Source organism: Chelonia mydas, chromosome 10 (assembly GCF_015237465.2).
Source record: "Chelonia mydas isolate rCheMyd1 chromosome 10, rCheMyd1.pri.v2, whole genome shotgun sequence".
Taxonomy (NCBI): domain Eukaryota; kingdom Metazoa; phylum Chordata; order Testudines; family Cheloniidae; genus Chelonia; species Chelonia mydas.
The window spans coordinates 82,437,215-82,457,574 of record NC_051250.2 but is presented as its reverse complement, the minus strand read 5'-3'; the positions used below and the strand labels follow the sequence as shown (position 1 = coordinate 82,457,574).

The window sequence follows — 20,360 nt, the reverse complement described above, 5'->3', positions numbered from 1 at the left end:
CCCGCAGCTCCCATTGGCCGCGCTTCCTGGCCAATGGGCGCTGCGGAGCCGATGCTCAGAGCAGGGGCAGTGCGTGGAGCCCCCCTGACTGTACCTCCGCCTAGGAGCTGAGGGACATGTCGCTGCTTCCAGGAGCCGTGCGGAGCCAGGTAAGAAGCCCTTCCCACCCTGCCAACCGGACTGTTAATGGCCCAGTCAGCAGTGCTGACTGGAGCCGGTAGGGTCCCTTTTCGATTGGGTGTTCTGGTCAAAAGCCGGACACCTGGCAACCCTAAGAGGCAGCCCCAGAAGTCCTGTATTCTAGGGATGCGTCAGTGGTTTCTGCAGAGTAGCAAGACAATAGCCCTTGTCTCTCAAGAGCCCAGCTCATGCGTGACAGCTGTGGCTCCTCTGGTCTTGGCAATTCATGTGTCGAAGTTTTCTGTTGTGCGGCAAAGATGGGGGTGGGGAGAGGGAGGGAGGGAGGGAGGCCGCCTGATTCCTTCCCCCTTGCAGATGCAGGAAATTAACCTTCTTCTAACAGAGAATCCCTCCTCAGTGCTCCAGGGATGACTTAGAGCCAGGGGGTCTCAACCTCTTTCTTTCCGAGGCCCCCCCCAACATGCTATACAACTCCATGGCCCCCCTAGGCCACAACAACTGGTTTTCTGCGTATAAAATCCAGGACCAGCGTTAGGGGGTAGCAAGCTGGGCAACTGCCACCATGCCACAGGGGCCCCCACGAAGCTACATTGCTCAGGCTTCAGCTTCAGCCCCGGGTAGCAGGACTCAGGGCCCCAGATGGCGGGGCTTTAACTTTCTGCTGTGGGCCCGTGAGTCTAACGCTGGCCCCGGACTCCTGGTTGAGAACCACTGACTTAGAGAACCCCAGTGTGTCTGGGGAGAACTTCCTTCCTAACCCTGCATGTGATGAGTTGTGAGCGAGTATCTCTGTCACCAAGCCTCTTCTCTCATTTGTCCTGGGATACCGCTGAGGCCGACCATTGCCCAGTTTTTCTCTAAACGAAGGAAGGCAGCTTCTTCCTGTACATCCGGATGCTTCGTTCCGAAGGGTGAGAGCCCTCCTGGTGAGAACTCGTTCCCCAGGGTATTTCTTAAGCAGTGCAGGGTATGGGGAAGAGTCAGTGATCCCAGGGAGATGCAATAGAATTGATCCTGGATTTTGTAATTTGCAGAGAGTTTTTTGGGCAAGGTTGGATGAAGCTTGAAAAGAATGAAAGGACTCCTTACATTATGAAGAATACTAAACACTTCAACGATGTAAGTACAGCGCAGGCAGGCAGGGATATCGTGGTGCAGGTGGTGTAGGAGGAGTCAAGGCTTGCGTTGCATATCCTACGTCTGAGATTTACTGACCCCATTTCTATGGTGATTTCCACAGTGGAAGATGAGGCTGAACGGAATCCCAGTACAATGTGCTGATCCAGTTCTCTTAGAATTGGCCAAACCAACCCCCAGACCCAACACAAGGGAGTGAGGGGGTAAAATCTGAATCCAAGCTTCCTCATAGTTCGGGTTGTTCAAATCTGGCCCATTGTACAGGGAGATCTGAGCTGAAAACTTGGGCCCAGGGTTTGGGTTTTGGACCCATCTCAGCATAAAATATGTTGGAACTGTGTTCTTACCCAGAGCAAAGTGAAATGGCCAGGGAAATACAAACTGAAGAGCATGGGCCACCATTTTCAATTTTGGACAGTTGAAGTTCAGCTCCTAGAATGAAATCCTGACTCCCTTGGAATCCCGGGCAAAACTCCCTTTGACTTCAGGGCCCTGGATTTCCCCCCTAAATCTGTATCTGGATTCCTAAATCCGTGGCCTGCTTTCAAAGTGCTCAGCACCCGTCGCTCTGCCCTCTGAAAACGAGGCCTCTGCTCTAGGGGCTGATGTTTGAACATGTTGGTCAGAGTGTTCCCCGTATCCATCCGAAGGAGCCTGAGCTCCCTCTCTAAGACATGTATACCTCTGTACGGGCCAGCTGCAGGCCAGTCAGAAATGTTGATACAGGCACTTAAGCACGTGCTTACATCCCATTGACTTCAGAGTTAAAGTTAAGCATGTGCCTAGGTGCTCTGCTGAGGCAGGGGGTCTCTGAACATTTTGTAAGTGGACTGCAGCTGGTCCTTACATACGCTGCAGCTGGTCCATACATACGCTGCAGCTGGTCCATACATGTACTGTTAGTTGCTGTCTCTGTGAGTTCCAGGAGGTGGCAATATTTAAATTCTCATCATGAATGAGATGCCAGAGCGGTGGATGTCTCAGAATGTGTTGCTGCAATAAAGCTATCATGTGGTTAGCACCTTCTGCTGGGAAAGTGCTTGCAGCAGAATCAGCCCTGTTCCTTCCTGTGGCTCTCGCTGAGAAGGACAGTAAAGGAGTGTCCGGGTAAAAGGTCTGCAATGAATTATTAGTACAAGCCCTTCTATGAAAGTGTTCCTAACATGATGGATTGTAACCTTGATCTCCCTGCAGATCAGTAACCTGATAGCTTCCGAAATCCTCCGCAACGAGGATGTCAATGCCAGAGGGAGCGCCATTGAGAAGTGGGTGGCTGTGGCAGATATCTGCAGGTGTCTGCACAATTACAATGCCGTCCTGGAGATCACCTCCTCCCTGAACCGCAGTGCCATCTTCCGGCTCAAGAAAACGTGGCTCAAAGTATCCAAGCAGGTACGTAGTTATAGCCGTTCTTTACGACGTGTCTCGCAGTAGTGCCTGGGAGCCCATCCTGTCCCAGGACCTATTGTGTGAGGTGCTGTACCAACAGGATAGGATTGGAAAGAACTCGCAGCCAGAGGGAACAGGGGATAGACTGGAGAATCGCACCGTCACCAGGGAAAGGCATGTTTATGTGATCGGGGACTCTTTACTGAGAAGAATAGACAGGCCTGTAACCAGAGCTGATCCAGAGAATAGAAGGGTGTGCTGTCTTCCAGGTGCTAAGATACAGGATGTAGATCTGAGGTTGGAAAGGATCCTACAGGGAGCAGGAAAGAATCCCCTAATTATCCTTCATGTGGGAACAAATGATATGGCTAGATTCTCGCTGGAAAGTATTAAGGGAGACTGTGCTAGGCTGGGGAAGACGCTTAAGGAAATCAAGGCGTAGGTGATCTTTAGTGGGATTCTGCTTGTTCCTAGAGAAGGGCAACAAAGGTGTGACAAGATTATGACTATCAACAGATGGCTTAGGCAGTGGTGCTATGAGGAGGGCTTTGGGATGTATGGCCACTGGGAGGCATTTCTGGACAGAGGACAGTTCTCTCGGGATGGACTTCATCTGAGTAGGGAAGGAAATAGACTTCTAGGATGGAGGCTGGCACAACTGATTAAGAGAGCTTTAAACTAGGAATTTGGGGGAGATGGTTGGGAGATGTCCAGGTAATCTCCACGCCGGATTTTAGCATTGAGAGGGAAGAAAACGAAGTAAGAAAGGATACAGCCGTGGGTAGGATAATGTATATAAGGAGGAAGGGCAGTGTGGACACCAGTCTAATAGGTTATTCTGGTGGTAGAATGACTGTGCCTAATAGGGTACAGAATGTGAGCGAGGCCAAACAGCAAAAATGAAGTTGTTTGTACACCAATGCGAGGAGCCTAGGTAACAAAATGGAGGAACTAGAGCGACTGGTGCAGGAAAAGTGAAACCAGATATTCTAGGGATAACAGAAACATGGTGGAATAGTAATCATGACTGGACTACAGATATTGAAGGGTATGTGCTGTTTAGGAAAGACTGAAATAAAGGCAAAGGTGGTGGAGTAGCATTGTCCATCAATGAGGAGGTAGAATGTAAAGAAATAAGAAGCGATGGAATGGAGAAAACCGAGTCCGTCTGGGCAAAAATTACATTGGGGAAGAAAACTACTAGAGCCTCCCCTGGGATCGTGCTTGGGGTGTGCTATAGACCGCCGGGATCTCATTTGGATATGGATAGAGCCCTCTTTAATGTTTTTAATGAAGTAAATACTAATGGAAACTGCGTGATCATGGGAGACTTTAACTTCCCAGAAATAGACTGGAGGACGAGTGCTAGTAATAATAATAGGGCTCAGATTTTCCTAGATGTGATAGCTGAGGGATTCCTTCATCAAGTAGTTGCTGAACCGACTAGAGGGGATGCCATTTTAGATTTGGTTTTGGTGAGTAGTGAGGACCTCACAGAAGAAATGGTTGTAGGGGATAATCTTGGTTCAAGTTATCATGAGCTAATTCAGTTCAAACTGAACGGAAGGATTAACAAAAATAAATCTGTGATTAGGGTTTTTGATTTCAAAAGGGCTGACTTTCAAAAATTAAGGAAATTAGTTAGGGAAGTGGATTGGACTGAAGGACTTGTGGATCTAAAGGCAGAGGAGGCCTGGGATTACTTCAAGTCAAAGCTGCAGAAGCTGTCGGAAGCCTGCATCCCAAGAAAGGGAAAAAATTCATAGGCAGGAGTTGTAGACCAAGCTGGATGAGCAAGCATCTGAGAGAGGTGATTAAGAAAAAGCAGAAAGCATACAGGGAGTGGAAGATGGGAGGGATCAGCAAGGAAAGCTACCTTATTGAGGTCAGAACATGTAGGGATAAAGTGAGACAGGCTAAAAGTCAAGTAGAGTTGGACCTTGCAAAGGGAATTAAAAGCAATAGTAAAAGGTTCTCTTGCCATATAAATAAGAAGAAAACAAAGAAAGAAGAAGTGGGACCGCTAAACACTGAGGATGGAGTGGAGGTCAAGGATAATCTAGGCATGGCCCAATATCTAAACAAGTACTTTGCCTCAGTCTTTAATAAGGCTAAAGAGGATCTTAGGGATAATGGTAGCATGACAAATGGGAATGAGGATCTGGAGGTAGATATTACTATATCTGAGGTAGAAGCGCAACTCAAACAGCTTAATGGGACAAAATCGGGGGGCCCTGATAATCTTCATCCAAGAATATTAAAGGAACTGGCACATGAAATTGCAAGCCCATTAGCAAGAATTTTTAATGAATCTGTAAACTCAGGCGTTGGTACCGTATGATTGGAGAATTGCTAACATAGTTCCTACTTTTAAGAAAGGAAGAAAAAGTGATCCAGGTAACTACAGGCCTGTTAATTTGACATCTGTAGTATGCAAGGTCTTGGAAAAAATTTTGAAGGAGAAAGTAGTTAAGGACATTGAGGTCAATGGTAAATCGTGCCAAACCAACCTGATTTCCTTCTTCGAGAAAGTAACAGATTTTTTAGACAAAGGAAACACAGGTGATTTAATTTACCTAGATTTCAGTAAGGCGTTTGATACCGTGCCACATGGGGAATTATTAGTTAAATTGGAAAAGATGGGGATCAATATGAAAATTGAAAGGTGGATCAGGAATTGGTTAAAAGGGAGACTACAGCGGGTCCTACTGAAAGGTGAACTGTCAGGCCGGAGGGAGGTTACCAGTGGAGTTCCTCAGGGATCGGTTTTGGGACCAATCTTATTTAATCTTTTTATTACTGACCTCAGCACAAAAAGTGGGAGTCTGTGCTAATAAAGTCTGCGGTTGACACAAAGTTGGGAGGTATTGCCAATTTAGAGAAGGACCGGGATATCATACAGGAAGATTTGGATGACCTTGTAAACTGAAGTAATAGTAATAGGATGAAATTTAATAGTGAGAAGTGTAAGGTTATGCATTTAGGGATTAATAACAAGAATTTTTGTTATAAGCTGGGGACGCATCAATTAGAAGTAACGGAGGAGGAGAAGGACCTTGGAGTATTGGCTGATCATAGGATGACTATGAGCCGCCAATGTGATATGGCTGTGAAAAAAGCTAATGCGGTCTTGGGATACATCAGGAGAGGTATTTCCAGTAGAGATAAGGAGGTTTTAGTACCATTATACAAGGCACTGGTGAGACCTCACCTGGAATACTGTGTGCAGTTCTGGTCTCCCATGTTTAAGAAGGATGAATTCAAACTGGAACAGGTGCAGAGAAGGGCTACTAGGATGATCCGAGGAATGGAAAACCTGTCTTATGAAAGGAGACTCAAGGAGCTTGGCTAGTTTAGCCTAACCAAAAGAAGGTTGAGGGGAGATATGATTGCTCTCTATAAATATATCCGAGGGATAAATACCGGAGAGGGAGAGGAATTATTTAAGCTCAGTACCAATGTGGACACAAGAACAAATGGATATAAACTGGTCATTGGGAAGTTTAGACTTGAAATTAGACGAAGGTTTCTAACCATTAGAGGAGTGAAGTTTTGGAATAGCCTTCCAGGGGGAGCAGTGGGGGCAAAAGACCTATCTTACTTTAAGATTAAACTCGATAAGTTTATGGAGGAGATGGTATGATGGGATAACATGATTTTGGTAATTAATTGATCTTTTAATATTCATGGTAAATAGGCCCAATGGCCTGTGATGGGATGTTAGATGGGGTGGGATTTGAGTTACTACCGAAAATTCTTTCCTGGGTATCTGGCTGGTGAATCTTGTCCATATGCTCAGGGTTTAACTGATCACCGTATTTGGGGTCGGGAAGGAATTTTCCTCCAGGGCAGACTGGAAGAGGCCCTGGAGGTTTTTCGCTTTCCTCTGTAGCATGGAGCACGGGTCACTTGCTGGAGGATCTCTGCTCTTTGAAGTCTTTACACCACGATTTGAGGACTTCAATAGCTCAGACATAGGTGAGGTTTTTCACAGGAGTGGGTGGGCGAGATTCTGTGGCCTGCGTTGTGCAGGAGGTCAGACTAGATGATCATAATGGTCCCGTCTGACCTTAGTATCTATGAATCTATGAACAGAACAGAAAGCCCCACGGAGCCGTGCTGAAGTGATTCTTCGTACACATGGGTGTGATGAAATGGTGTAGGGAGCCACTGGGGATATCTCCATTTGAATGGTCTAAAATGAACGCACACTAAAAACCCAGGGAGTAAAGAGATTAACCCTTTCAGATCATTGCAAACAGCCTAACTTCTGCATTATCGTCAGGTGACACTTCACCCCGGGGATTGTTCACACCGCAGGAGTACACTTCTCAGGCACGAATGCTACTTCACGGCTAATGCTGTACGCCCAGTCATTTCAGTTGTGGAGTTGGAAAGTTACCGCTGTGGGTTAATGCCTTTGTGTTTGGAATGGGGGGAGGGGTTCTCGGGGCAGGGGCATGTCTTGCACTGGGATTCGCACAGTGACATGGCCACGGCAGGTCCTGTTCTCCTTGCTGTTCTGGTGCGGTCTGTTGTGGGCACTCAGGAGTCAGCTCCATCGAGCCCCAGCAGTGGAGGAAGTTGGAGTGAACTGGGGATGTTTTACAGCATTTCAATGGCCATGGGGCCAGAATAGGCCTTTTCCTACCCAGTGCAGAGGGTGTTGGTTTGCATGCCCCATTTTACTACAGGGCCACGTTCTCCTGCCCATACAGTGAGGAGTGCCCCGTCCCACAGCTAGCGTGCGTACCAGCGTGAGACTCCGGCTCATGGCAGCGGCTTAGATCTGGTGAAGTCAGGCGCCATTTCTGGCCTGTTTCCTGGTCTTCCTCTCCTCAGTGTGTCTTTGCCAGCACTGACACCGCACTGGCAGCCAGCCGAGAGCCCTTCTCCGGGCTCAGGCACGTTGCTCTGATGGGGAGGTGAGAGCAGTCTTTTCGCACTTCGGGCTTGTTTCCATGCATTTATTGCTTGACCAGCCCTCAAAATGGCCGCCAGGGTTTGTGCAGGGCACAGCGTCTGTTTGGCTGATTAGGCTTTGCATTGCCCTGAACGCTCCATATGAAAGGCGAAGGGACGAGCTCCCAAAGCACCGGCTGCCAGGCGAATACCGGATTGCCTCTTAGGATGTGTCTGCATTGGAGCTGGGAGGCGTGATTCCCAGCTGGTGTAGACGCACCCACACTCATTCTGCTTGAGCTAGCGCCTACAAATAGCAGTGTAGCAGGGGAGCATGGGCGGTGGCTCGGACTAGCCATCCAAGATCCTGCTCGGGGGAGCGGGTGAGCAGGTACTTGGGCAGCTCGCCCAAGCCGCCGTCCGCACTGTCCCGGCAACATGGCAGTTTGTAGGCGCTAGCTCGAGCACCTCCCGTGTAGACATGCCTTTAAACAGCTCGGGTCCATTCGCTGTCCCAGGCTGAAATCCTCATCCCTGCACACAGCCCTGGTACATGCACTGGGGCCAAGAGGACAGGGCTCTTCTCCCCGAATCCAGGCAGATCCACCCTGCGCCCCGCTCTCAGAACCTAAAGACCCCATATGCTGGGGCGATCCCATGTGGGCTCCTCAACGCCTGCGCCTCCTGCCGAGTGCGTGCACTGGGCTCAGGACCCTCCATGCCCACAGTTGGGAACGGGAGCAGGATATGTGCATAGGGCAGGGAGTCTTAACCCGTGAGCTGCAAACAAGGGTCCAGGGGTTGCAAGCACCCTGCCCTTCTCATGCTGCGTAATGGGGCGGTGGTTGTCCCAGCTAGATGGGAGGGGAGTCTTAGGGTGGAAAAGGGGATCCTGGTCACGAAAGAGGCCAAGAACCCTATCCCCCTAAGTCATTACATTGCATATCCTGCTGGCCCCTTTCCATCACAGGCCCATTCTGTGCAGGGAAGGTCTGCTTCTATGTAAGTTGTCAGCTGCAGGAGCCTTTTGTTTCTTTGCACTGTGACTTGGGAATGATGTCTCTGCCCTGCCTGGGCTCAGGTGGGGAGTCCAGATGGACAAGTCAGCAGTGCAGTCTCCTGTCAGCTCCCTTTGCGCTGTCGATGTTGCGTCAAGGGGCATCTCCTGCTTTCCCCGCTCTGTGGGTGCAGAGGACACTGACCAGGCTCAGAGGCAGGATATGGGGTGACCTCTCAGGAGGTCTGCCCCTCCGCGCACAGCTCTGAACATCTCAAACGAAGGCCCAAGCCCTTGACTGTCAAAGGTTTCAGAATCACTCTCACTTCTGCCCCATGGGAAGGGTGCAGCTTTTCCCAGGGCCTTTTTCTAACTCCTACATGCTCTTCATTCCTTGCAGACGAAAGCTCTGATTGATAAGCTCCAAAGGCTGGTGTCGTCGGAGGGCCGGTTTAAGAATCTCAGAGAAGCTCTGAAAAAGTAAGTGACACGTCACTGTCGTTGTGTGTTTGCTGCTGAAAGCCTGTTACACATGGTTTCCGACAGGCAGCTTGCCTGGGTTTGTTACAGGGCGTGTGTCCTCCTGAAACTCCCCGGGGACCCAGCCTCATCCAGGGGCAGCTAACACAGGGCTGCCAGCCTCTGCAGATAAGACTGGGATGTTATTATGCCAATGCATGTGTTCCTGTTTCCTACACACAGCCCTCAGGTGAGAGAAACAGTCCCTGGAAAGGAGCTAAGATGACACCTACAAAAGCCTTACTAAAAGCACCTCTGAAGGGCATGAGCTAACGTCGAGGACAGGAAACATTTTTCCATAGATGCATGGAGTTGGTGGCCAGAAGAGACCACTAGCTCATCTAGTCTGGCCTCCTGTGTAACGCAGGCCCTTACATTTCACCCAGTCACCCCGACTGGGCCCAGTAACTTGTGTTTGGCAAACGCATGTTCCAGAAAGGCTTCAGTGTGGATTGGAAGCCATCAAGAGATAGAGAATCCACTGCTGGCATTGAGAGTTTGGTCCAAGGGTTAATCACCCTCCCTGTTGAACATTTGTGCCTAATTTCTGATTGAATTTGTCTGGCATCAGTTTCCAGCCATTGGTTCTGGCTCTGCCTTTCTCCGCGAGATTAAAGAGCTCTTTAGTACCCAGGATTTTCTCCCCATCAAGGTGCCGATACACCGGGCTCAAGTTGCTGCTTGCTCTTCTTTCTGATAAGCTAAACCCGTGGAGCTCCTTAAGTCTCTCACTGTCAGGCATTTTCTCCAGCCCTTGACAAATGTTTGTGGCTCTTCTCTGCACCCTCTCCAGTTTTTCAACATCGTTTTTAAAATGTGGGCACCAGAGCTGGATGCATTGTTCAGGTATCGGTCTCAGCAATGCCATTTACAGAGGTAAACTCCCCTCTTTGCTCCTGCTCTTCCCCTGTTTATACGTCCAAGGATTGCATTAGCCTTTGTGCCACAGCATCATGCTGGGAGCTTGTGTTCAGTTTCTTGTCCATTGTGACCCCTACATTCTTTTCAGAGTCCCTGCTCTGCCCTGACCCCATCATTATTTACCATTCCACCAGCCTTCGGGTCATCTGCGCATTGTATTAGCAGTGATTCTATATTTACTTGCTGAATAGCATCAGGCCGAGAACCAATCCCTGCAAAGCGCCACTAGAGGCATCCCCAGTGATGCCCCGTGGACAGCTATTTCTTGAGACCTGTCAGCTGGCCAGTTCTTCATCCATTTCACTTGTATTGTATTGATAGGGTGTAGCGTTGATTTTCACCAGAATGTAGTGAAGTGCTAAGTCCAGTGGCTGACAGAAGATGGAGTGTATTACATCTGCACACTTACCTTTATCAACCAAACTTGGTTTCATTCTTTGATGAGATTACGAGTTTATTTGACAAGAACAATTTTTTATAAAACCATGTTGATTGGCATTAATTATATTCCTATCCTTTGATTCTCTATTAATTGAATCTGGTACCAGCTTTTCCATTATTTTACCTGGGGTGAATGTCCGGCTAACCTGCCATGTCATCCTGCTTGCCCTTGTTGAATATTGTCAGGACATGAACACTCCTCGGGTCTGGAATTTCCCCCATATTCCAAGATTTATTAAAAATGAACAGAAATGGGCCAGAGATCTCCTCAGCCTGCTCTTTTAAGTCTTGTTTGCAAGGTATCGGGGCTGCTGATTCAAAATGTTTATCCCTAGTAGATGATGTTTAATATCCTCCTCAGCTCTGCCACATATCTACACCAGCGACACCATCACAGGACCTAACCAGATCAGCCACACCATCACCGGTTCATTCACCTGCACGTCCACTAATGTTATCTACGCCATCACGTGCCAGCAATGCCCCTCTGCCGTGTGCGTCGGCCAAACTGGACCATCCCTACGTAAAAGGATAAATGGACACAAATCCGATATTAGGAACGGCAATATACAAAAACCTGTAGGAGAACACTTCAGCCTCGCTGGACACACAAGAGCAGATTTCAAGGTGGCCATCCTGCAGCCAAAACACGTCAGGGCCAGACTTCAAAGAGAAACTGCTGAGCTTCAGTTCATTTGCAAATTTGACCCCATCCGCTCAGGATTAAACAGACTGTGACTGACTCACCAACGACAAAAGCCGTTTCTCCTCCCTTGGGTTCACACCTCAGCTGCTAGAAGAGGGCCTCATCCTCCCTGATTGAACTAACCTCGTTATCCCGAGCCTGATTCTTGCTTGCATATTGATACCTGCCTCTGGGAATTTCCACTCCACGCATCCGACGAAGTGGGTGTTCGCCCACGAAAGCGCCTGCTGCAATCCGTCTGTTAGTCTCTAAGGTGCCACAGGACTCTCTGCCGCTTCTATAATATCCTCCTCAGTTATTCGGGTAGACGCCACTGTGTCTTCCACGGCGCTGTGCGGGCGCTCAGCCCACCAACGGCAGAGCTTTGCCTAGCAGTACCTGGAGGGGCGGCCTTCACCCCGTGGCCCTAGCCCCTCCCCTGGCTGTATACGAGCAGCACCGCTCTGACCCCTGCTCCTCGGCTCCTCCTCACGGCCCGCGGCTAGCACCGGAGCTCTGTGGGGTGTTTCACCTCGTGTGTTCGGTCTCAGCTCTCGGGAGTCTTTGCCTCTAGATAATACCAGTAGTACCCTAGGTTAGTTTGGCGTTAGCGGTTGGCTGCCCTCACCAGGGTTCAAGCGCCGTCAGCCGTATGGGGGGCCTTCCCCAACAGTGATCGTCCCCGAGGTGCTCGCCGTGTCTCGGGGAGGAACACGTTACGGAACGGCGCTCCGTCTGCAAGTCGTTCCCCAAGAGGACTCGGGTGGTGCGAGACTTACGGCTGCAGCAGCAGCTACTGGAGCAGCCACGAGGCTTGTTTCAGCGCCGAGACCCTCGTCTGATCGGCAGCCGCCTTCGGAACCGGCAAGGGATGCTGCGCTGCATGGGGGCCTGGGGTTCCCCCAAGAGGAAGAGGAGTTGTTCTCCCTTCTCCTGTGCAGCGAGGAAGACGTCCTGTAAGACTAATTGGAACCACAGCAGGGCTTGGGGAGACTCTCCTTTATCTTCTAACGAGGTGTGTGGACCAGCGCCATACTCCTTCCGCCACGCGGGATGGAGCAGGTCCGTCTAACCGCTCCCCAGTACGGCACTGAGACCAGTGAGACCCCGGACTGTTGACTCTCATTGCGGCCCTGGCTCAGTGCCAGTGACGTCGGCAACAGCCCGACTGGCTCCATGCTGGGGGCAGGTCGGGCAGCATCAGTCCTGCTTTGCCTCTCACTCCCTGACTCTCCACTGGGCCAGGAGTTTCCCGGTGCCGCTTCGTCCTTTGTTATGCCCTGGGCACCTTCTGGCCAGGTCGTAGAGCTGCCAGGTGCGTCCCCAGATGCTGGAATTGAGGCTGACACTGTGCCCGCACCGACAGCCCCCTCGACGCTGGTCACCCTGTGTCACTGTCACGGCCCTGGCACCAGATCCCCCCGCTGAGCTCAGTACCGCCCTTCGGTGCCGGTGCCTCTTCCAGTACTGGGCCAGAGTGCGTCTCGCTCATACCGCCGGTGCAGAGCCCCCGCTCCTCATCTGCACCGAGGCCGCCCCCACGCTGGGCTTCAGATGAGTCTGATTGTTTGCTCGCCCCATGGGGGCTGGCTCCCCGTGTCACCAGAGAATGTCCAGGACTTCTCGAGATCCAGCCCAGGGTCATTCTCTCCGTCGTCATCACCCAATAGGCACCAGACCATCCTCGGTACCAAGATCGGCGTCGTTCCCACAGTGGGGACAGAGGCTCTTGGCCTGGTGCCTAGTGGCCATCAAAGCCTGCTCCATTTGCCCAGTGGCCCACCTTGTGCCTCAGTCCGAGAGGTCCCAGTCTTCGACCTGCTCCAGAGTGAGATCACTGGTCCCATTGGTGGCTCTTGTTCCCAAACCATGGCAGCTACAAGGGAGTGCTGGCCTGTTCCCGCTGGGCCTGCAGGGTTGTCCCACCCGGAGCCAGTGGTTCAGGAACAGGATCCGTTTCTGGCACAGGAAACCACTTCTTTGTCCTCTCCGGACACCTCTGCCATGCCAGGCTCCTTCCCTACCTTTGCCAGGTTGCCTCTTTCTTTCTTCAAATGTGGCTGAAGTGGATCTATCATCCAAACCGTCATCCCTTGGACAGACTGCTCTGACTTCCGCTGCCGATCCTGGACGGCTCATGGCAATGTGTGACAGGGCATCCCCGTCGCTCGGTACCTGACGACCACAACAATTGTCACCTCTGGGGTTGCTGACAGTTCGAAGTCTGTGATTGGAACAGGAAGTCTCTCTGCATATCAGCACCCTGCAGCTTCGTGCCAGCTCCCATGGCCATCCACCCCTTCGAGATCTCGTCTGGGACACGGTGGTGAACATCCTGACAGACCATACCCCTGCGATGGATTATGTGAACAGATGGGGGAGCCCACTCCAGTGTGCTGGGTCAGGAGCAATCAGGCTCTGACCATTTTTCACCAGGGAAAACATTACCCCTGGGGCTGATCACTTTCCTGCTTAGCTTTTATTTGAAGATTGTGTCCAAAGTACATAACATAAGAATGGCCAGACGGGGTCAGACCAAAGGTCCATCTAGCCCAGTGTCCTGTCTTCCGACAGTGGCCAGTGGCAGGTGCCCCAGAGGGAAAGAACAGAACAGGGAATCATCAGGTGATCCATCCCCTGTCACCCGTTCCCAGCTTCTGGCAAACAGAGGCTAGGGACACATCCCTGCCCATCCTAGCTAATAGCCATTGATGGACCTACCCTCCATGAACTTATCTAGTGGTTTTTGAACGCTGTTATGGTCTTGGCCTTCACAACATCCTCTGGCAAGGAGTTCCTCAGGTTGGCTGTGTGTTGTGTGAAGAAATACTTCCTTTTGTTTGTTTTAAACTGCTGCCTACAGTATTCATTTCCATCGGAGAGCCCCTACTTCTTGTTATGAGAAGGAGTAAACAACACGTCCTTATTTACTTTCTCCACACCAGTCCTGATTTTATAGACCTCAATCATATCCCCCCGTAGTTATCCCTTTTCCAAGCTGAACAGTCCCAGTCTTATTAATCTCTCCTCATACAAAAGCTGTTCCACACCCCTAACCATTTTTGTTGCCCTTTTCTGAACCTTTTTCAATTCCAATATATCTTTTTTGAGATGGGGCGACCACATCTGCATCCAGTATTCAAGCTGTGGGCGTACCATGGATTTATATAGAGGCAATATGGTATTTTCTGTCTTATTATCTATTTATACAACAGTTGGAAAACCCCCCAGAAATTCTGATTTCTGCATTCTGTGCTGCTAAGGGGGTGGAGATAGGAGGAGGCGAGGGTCATTTTAACACTGACATTATTAGAAAAGAAGTTGTGAAAGTTCTTTCTAACCTTTTGCTAAAGCTCTCGTGGACTCAGGAAGGCGTCTGCTGGGGAGGGAGGACTCTGAACCTGCCCTTTTCTGCTCCCTCCAAAGCATGTTCCCTTTAGTAGGAACCCTGTCCAGCACACCATTCACCACGAGACTCCAGTGGGGGCTAGGCATGAAAGTGTGCGTGGGACGAAAGGTCTGCAGGGACAGGCTTTAGACATGCCATCTTCTTGCTGTTCGAGAAGAGCAGGAGGACCCAGAGGCGGATTGAGTAGACGGGCTTCTTTATTGCGGTGCTTGTTCCCCTCAACCCAATTGTCGAGTAAGCCCTGAGTTAATTAACTTGCGCTCTTTTATCTAAGTTAATAGGTAAATACCCTCATTTGCTACAATGCCCCCACACCCCTTTAGGTGATCATATAAACGCCCATCTAATGAATATTCCTAGCTATATACTGAATACAATTATACCCGCCCCTGTTTACAGCATTATGCATATTCTACAGACATTTTTACCTTGAAGATACATTTCTTTGCAGTAATTGTAGCCATAAGTTCCCTTACTCAGCAGTTCCCAGGGAAGGGAGTATCCTTTAGACCCCCACATTCCTTATGCAGCTCCAGTGCTTATCAATCCTTAACAAGCAGAAGGGAAGGGAGAGGGGTAGCACTTTATCTATCAAGCCCAGAAACGGTGCCTGCCCGTGCTTCTAACCACTCATACTATGCCAGCACACCAGCGGTTTCCCAGGTCTCTACTTAACCCTTACATATCCCAGCATTTGCTTCCCAGAGAGAGGTGGTTTTTTCTCAAAGCTGATTGAACGGTTTCTCTATAGCTTCTTTAAAAAACAAAAAGTATGATTATTTTTTTCCTTTTCTCTGATTTGCTTTTAAGTTGCGACCCACCCTGTGTTCCTTACCTGGGAATGTATCTGACCGACCTGGCATTCATAGAGGAGGGAACTCCAAATTATACTGAAGATGGCTTGGTGAATTTCTCCAAAATGAGAATGGTGAGTTCCACTTTGGGGTAACTTATCAAGGTGAAATAAAGGGGAGTGTGGTACAATCCAGGACCAGGCTTGTGGAGGACTGTTATTGGAGAGAGCCTCGTGGCAATTGCACCAAGACATTGCTGTGTTCTTACTGCACCAGAGTCCGCGCCAGCATTGCCCTGCCCACAGAACTCCCGCCGCAGCCAGCTAGTGGCTGGAGGATGAGATGCAGGTCAGCACTGCCAGAGCGTTAAACTCTGCGCTCGAGAAGTGCCTCTAGAGATGATGCCATTTGTTGGGGCCACATTCTCAGTGGGTGTAAAGCGGCATAGTTCCATTAAAGTCAGGGGAGCCACGCTGATTTACACCAGGTGAGAATGTGGCCCTATGTTCCCAGTTAGTTCTTGAATTTCTTACTGCTCTACAAATACCTGGAACTACAGGAGCTGAGTAAAACTTACTGACGGCCTCGACAAACGCTCCCTTCAAGGCGAAGGTCTCAACCCCCACACCCCCACCCCGCATGGTGGCTTGTCAGCAGGGTTTGAACCCAGAACTTTCAGCTCCACATCACAGACTCCCATCACCTGAGCAGAAGGAATAACTTCCTTATCTGACCGACCGCCCCCCCCCCACCCCACACATAAATGTTCTTGCAAATGAAAGGAACAAATATATTTTTAGGGAACAAAGAGAGACTTTTTCATTGAAGGCTAAATAATGTCGTGTTTCAAAATTACATTAATATACAAAATGATTCTCTCTCTCCGCCCCCTCCCCCATTTGTGTCTGGGATGGAGCATGAGGTATTTCGGGAAGTTTGATATTGGCAGCTGCAGTAATATAAGACATTACACTGTTTTATCTCTGGACAGATTTCCCACATCATTCGAGAGATCCGCCAGTTTCAGCAAACGTCCTACAAGATAGAACACCAAGCCAAGGTATGTTCTTCCCCTTCCATCTTCACAGGCTCTCCATCCTGCTCTTCTCAACTGCTGCTGTAGCGTTCACAGCAAATCCGCTTTGCCTTTCCGACTGCTGCTCCAAAAAGGGTTTGATGTTTTTAAACTAAATTTAAAATAGAAGAAACGAATTGGATCAGTTTCTGATGGTTCCCCGTGGAGAGCCTTCTGGAGCTGAGGGTGTGCAGGATGGGGTGTGTGGAGCAGAAGAAATGCTACATGGGCTCCCCACTGAGGGACTTGATGTCTTGCATTTCTAGAGCAGCTTTCATCCCCAGATGCCGGTCTGCAAATGTGCTCTCCTGTCCTCAGGCATTTCTTCGCTCCACGCTGCCCCTCTGGCCCGTATCACAGCACAGCAGCGTGGCAAGGGAGCACGTCTCTTTTGCGGAGTAGGGTGGCCTGGGGATTCTTCTACCTTCCCCATTTCTGAGACACTCTCCTATTCCGCCCCAAGCCCCTCAAACCCTTTAAAATGGCACTTCACTCTCTGTTCAGTGTGTGTTGAGAAATGTCAAACTCCCTCGTGAGCCATGTGGTTTGGGGCTCTAGGCTCATGCTCCTCTGTCTCCTTCCTCTTTCTCTCCTCCCCTTGTTGGCCTGTTCCCCTTCTCACTTCTCTCAGCCAGCCTGAGAAACCAGAACAGCAGCCAAAGGCTGTAAACACTTCAGTCATGGGATCAGAGTCTCCCTTAAAGTACCAGCTCCTGTTTAAACCAGTGGGAGTGGTACACACTTATCTACAATGCAGTGCTTGTTCTTTGTTTGCTTTGTGGGGCATTTCATTTCTTAATGTTTTAACACTTCTAGGGCTTGACACTCATTGGCTTTACTGGGGAGCAAGGTCAAGTCCCTACTTAATAATGATTTGACTCTGCAAGTTCAATTTCTTTTCCAGGTGACACAGTATTTACTGGACCAATCATTTGTAATGGATGAAGAAAGTCTTTATGAATCTTCTCTTCGAATAGAACCTAAACTGCCTACCTGAATGTAGAGCAGTGGCCGGCAGTTCGTCTGTACACATCCTATATCATACTGTACATACCTGTTTGTTTATGTTGGGCACCCTAGATTGACCTCCTCGTATGTGCTTCTCAACTAAAACAAAACTTCCTCTTGCTATTGGAACACAGTAGAACTTGACTAGAACTTCCTGCATTGTTTAAAGATTCATGCATAAAGCATTTTGTTTATGGCAGTCCCGGTTTATTTTAAACAATGTTATTTTTGTCATTTGGTCTTCTCAGGGGGTGGGAAAGAGTTGGGGTAGCAGGAGAAAAACAGCAAATACACAACAAACCACAGGCAGAGCTCCAGTCGCCTTTCCTTTCCACCCTAGACACTGCTGTTGTGTTGGACGCACAATCAGGGCACTCAACTCAGCATGTTTCACGTAATTATTGTAACTGAAGGACACTTGCTTTGGAGTCAAGCAATTTAAAAAGATTCTCCTATAATGCAGTTTAAAACAATAATTATTGGTCAAGCAGGTGATCTAAATCATTATATCACTGAGCCAACTTTGAGGCAACAGACAATCTGTAGTTCATCACATCTCCATTAATCTGCGCTCTGTTTCTATCCCACCATCCCATTGGCTGTTCTGGTAACACCAGATAGCAGGACTGAGCTGGATGAGGCACTGTGCCTGTGTGGGGAAAGAGACACATGTGTAAATTACACAATCCTTCACTCTTGTTGGTTGCTGCCCAGAGTTCATTAAGAGTAGGGGAGAGACAATATATCTTTTAATATTTTAGCTGCATAACACTCATTACATGCTTCTGTGGATATGCTATAAATCTGTATACCTTGTGACAATTATTAGTAACACAATGTAGAATTAGAAAAAAATGACCAAGTGTTTTTATTACATATACTGTAATCCTGTCTAACCACCGTCTAGCAGGAATATAGTAATGTAGTGCTTATTCTGTGAATATTACCATGTATTTTTTACATTGTACAGTATATAAACACAGTTTAACTTTAAAGTGGCAGGCATGCTCCACTGTAACAAACAGAAAACTTTTGCTGTAAGCAATACCTAGTGGTATGAGAATTCTATTTCAAGCCCTAAAATATTTCAACTTACAGCTTGTTTGGAAAAATATTTCCATTTTTGTAAAAATATATGTTTCCTGATTACCTCTTGCTAATAAATCTATTCTATCTCAGGGTGAACAATGATTTAAGAATTTTTTTTCAGCCTTACTTAAATGATTGTTTGCTTTGCTGAAGGTTCCTTTAAATAACTCATATCAGTCACTCAATTTCTGTGATTAAATGGTGTGAATGCAGGGTCGATCCAGATGTTGGGCCTAATCCTACAAGGTGCTGAGTGTGTTCAGCTCCCATTCATTTCGCTGGGAGCTAAAGCGTGTTTACGCTAAGCAGAAAACAGGAAGTCCATTGGCACTCTGTTAACCTTTGACTCTGAGCTGTTAGTGGAATGCTGCATATGAATGTGTGTGGCAGTAATGGAAAAGCATCAACAAGAGGAGCGAGGGGTCTCTGTGTTTTTATAGAATTTGTTTATTATCTTTCCTTGAAGATGGATGATGCTTTCCTTTCCTTTCCTTTCCTTTCCTTTCCTTTCCTTTCCTTAAGAATCTGGTCTACGATCTAGAATTTGTTCCAACAGATGCTCTGAGATACTCATTTCTTTCCATGCCTTTGAAAAGAGTGATTTCCTCCTGGAACTGATAATACTGCATGTCTCCTTCCACTCCTCCTCCTCCTCATGGGGGATGGTCTGAAAACAGTCTGGGCCCTTGCAGATGTACAGAGCAGAGCACGTGCACCTGGGGCCAGGTTCTTGTCTGACATGGGTGTGTTGTTCCATTAAACTCAAGGTGAAACCCAGAGCAGAATTTTGGCCTGTGATCAGCAGAAACAAAGATCAGCACTCAGGTTAGTATCCACCTAACCATCTGTTCCCCTAGCATGTACCGAGTAAGGGCCAGGTCTGCTCTCCGGTGCATGCGCCTAGCTCCCTGTGGCGTCAGCTGAAGTGTTGGATATTCAGTTGACAGCAGGTATTTAGAATCAGAATCCCTCTGAATACCAGGGAGAGGCACTGTAATAAAAACAGTAACAGTCATTGCCCTGCTAGCCAGTGTGGTGAGCATTGCAGTTGCCTGTGAAGACGCGGATCCTGGGCTGCAGCTAAGGGGGACGCAGCTCAGCAGGAGTGCGGTGCAAGGAGCTGGAGTTAGCTGGGCCGAGGGGAAGGAATCCCCAGACATGCAGGGGCTTGTCTCTCTTCTCACGCTTTGTACCTTTGAGGAGTGAATCCAAGACGACGTTTTGGGTTCTGTGTCCCTGCAAACAGGTGATGTCACAAGCTCCGGAGGGGAAACTGCCAGGTACAAAGGCCGCATGAGGCTGTGGGGTAACCACGGTTGGGAGCCAGCCAGGGGCACCGCAGCCCAGACTCAGTCTGCGAGTGGCTGGACCACGAGGCTCTGCCCAGAGCGAGGTGCAGGAAGCCAGGCTGGTCCCCCGAGGGTGCGCTTCAGAGGGACTAAAGTAAGGTGTTAAGTCGCAGTTCGCCATGTAGCTGTCACAGGCCCCAAGAAGCTGGTGAGCGAGACAGGGATTAGCAGGGGGCAGGTAGATGTTAGGGGGGAGGGTGGTGGAGGGTTTGGGGCTGGTTTGCAGCAGCTGAGTATCTGGGCCTAATACCCAAATTGGCAGAAGGGAGGGAATCCACAATGGCAGATTTCAGAGTAGCAGCCATGTTAGTCTGTATCTGCAAAAAGAACAGGAGGACGTGTGGCACCTTAGAGACTAACCAATTTATTTGAGCATAAGCTTTCGTGAGCTACAGCTCTGCACTAGTGACTCCAGGGATCCTGGCAGGAAGAGGTCAGAGTGTTTGCGTATAACTCAAGCTGTATTTCCAACTGGCCTTTTATTATTATTAATTTGCATTTCAG

The 20,360-nt window shown here is 49.0% G+C and overlaps 1 protein-coding gene and 1 long non-coding RNA gene across 4 annotated transcripts in view; one reads left to right on the top strand and one right to left on the bottom strand.

The window, feature by feature from the left end:
• The window catches only part of LOC119567219, a 58,413-nt gene extending 43,099 nt beyond the window's left edge, over positions 1-15,314 (bottom strand). The window contains exon 1 of the long non-coding RNA XR_005227129.1: positions 14,970-15,314. This is a non-coding gene — a long non-coding RNA (uncharacterized LOC119567219). The remainder of the gene's footprint in view (positions 1-14,969) is intronic.
• Positions 1-18,603, top strand: part of RASGRF1 (Ras protein specific guanine nucleotide releasing factor 1) — a 100,145-nt gene extending 81,542 nt beyond the window's left edge. For all 3 annotated transcript variants that reach the window (XM_043524707.1, XM_037911190.2, XM_043524708.1), the window contains 6 exons: positions 1,176-1,260; positions 2,473-2,670; positions 8,967-9,046; positions 15,352-15,469; positions 16,327-16,395; positions 17,315-18,603. In XM_043524707.1, coding sequence (XP_043380642.1) covers positions 1,176-1,260; positions 2,473-2,670; positions 8,967-9,046; positions 15,352-15,469; positions 16,327-16,395; positions 17,315-17,407 — 643 coding nt within the window. In that variant the 3' untranslated portion in view covers positions 17,408-18,603. The remainder of the gene's footprint in view (positions 1-1,175; positions 1,261-2,472; positions 2,671-8,966; positions 9,047-15,351; positions 15,470-16,326; positions 16,396-17,314) is intronic.
• The last annotated feature ends 1,757 nt before the right edge of the window (positions 18,604-20,360 follow it).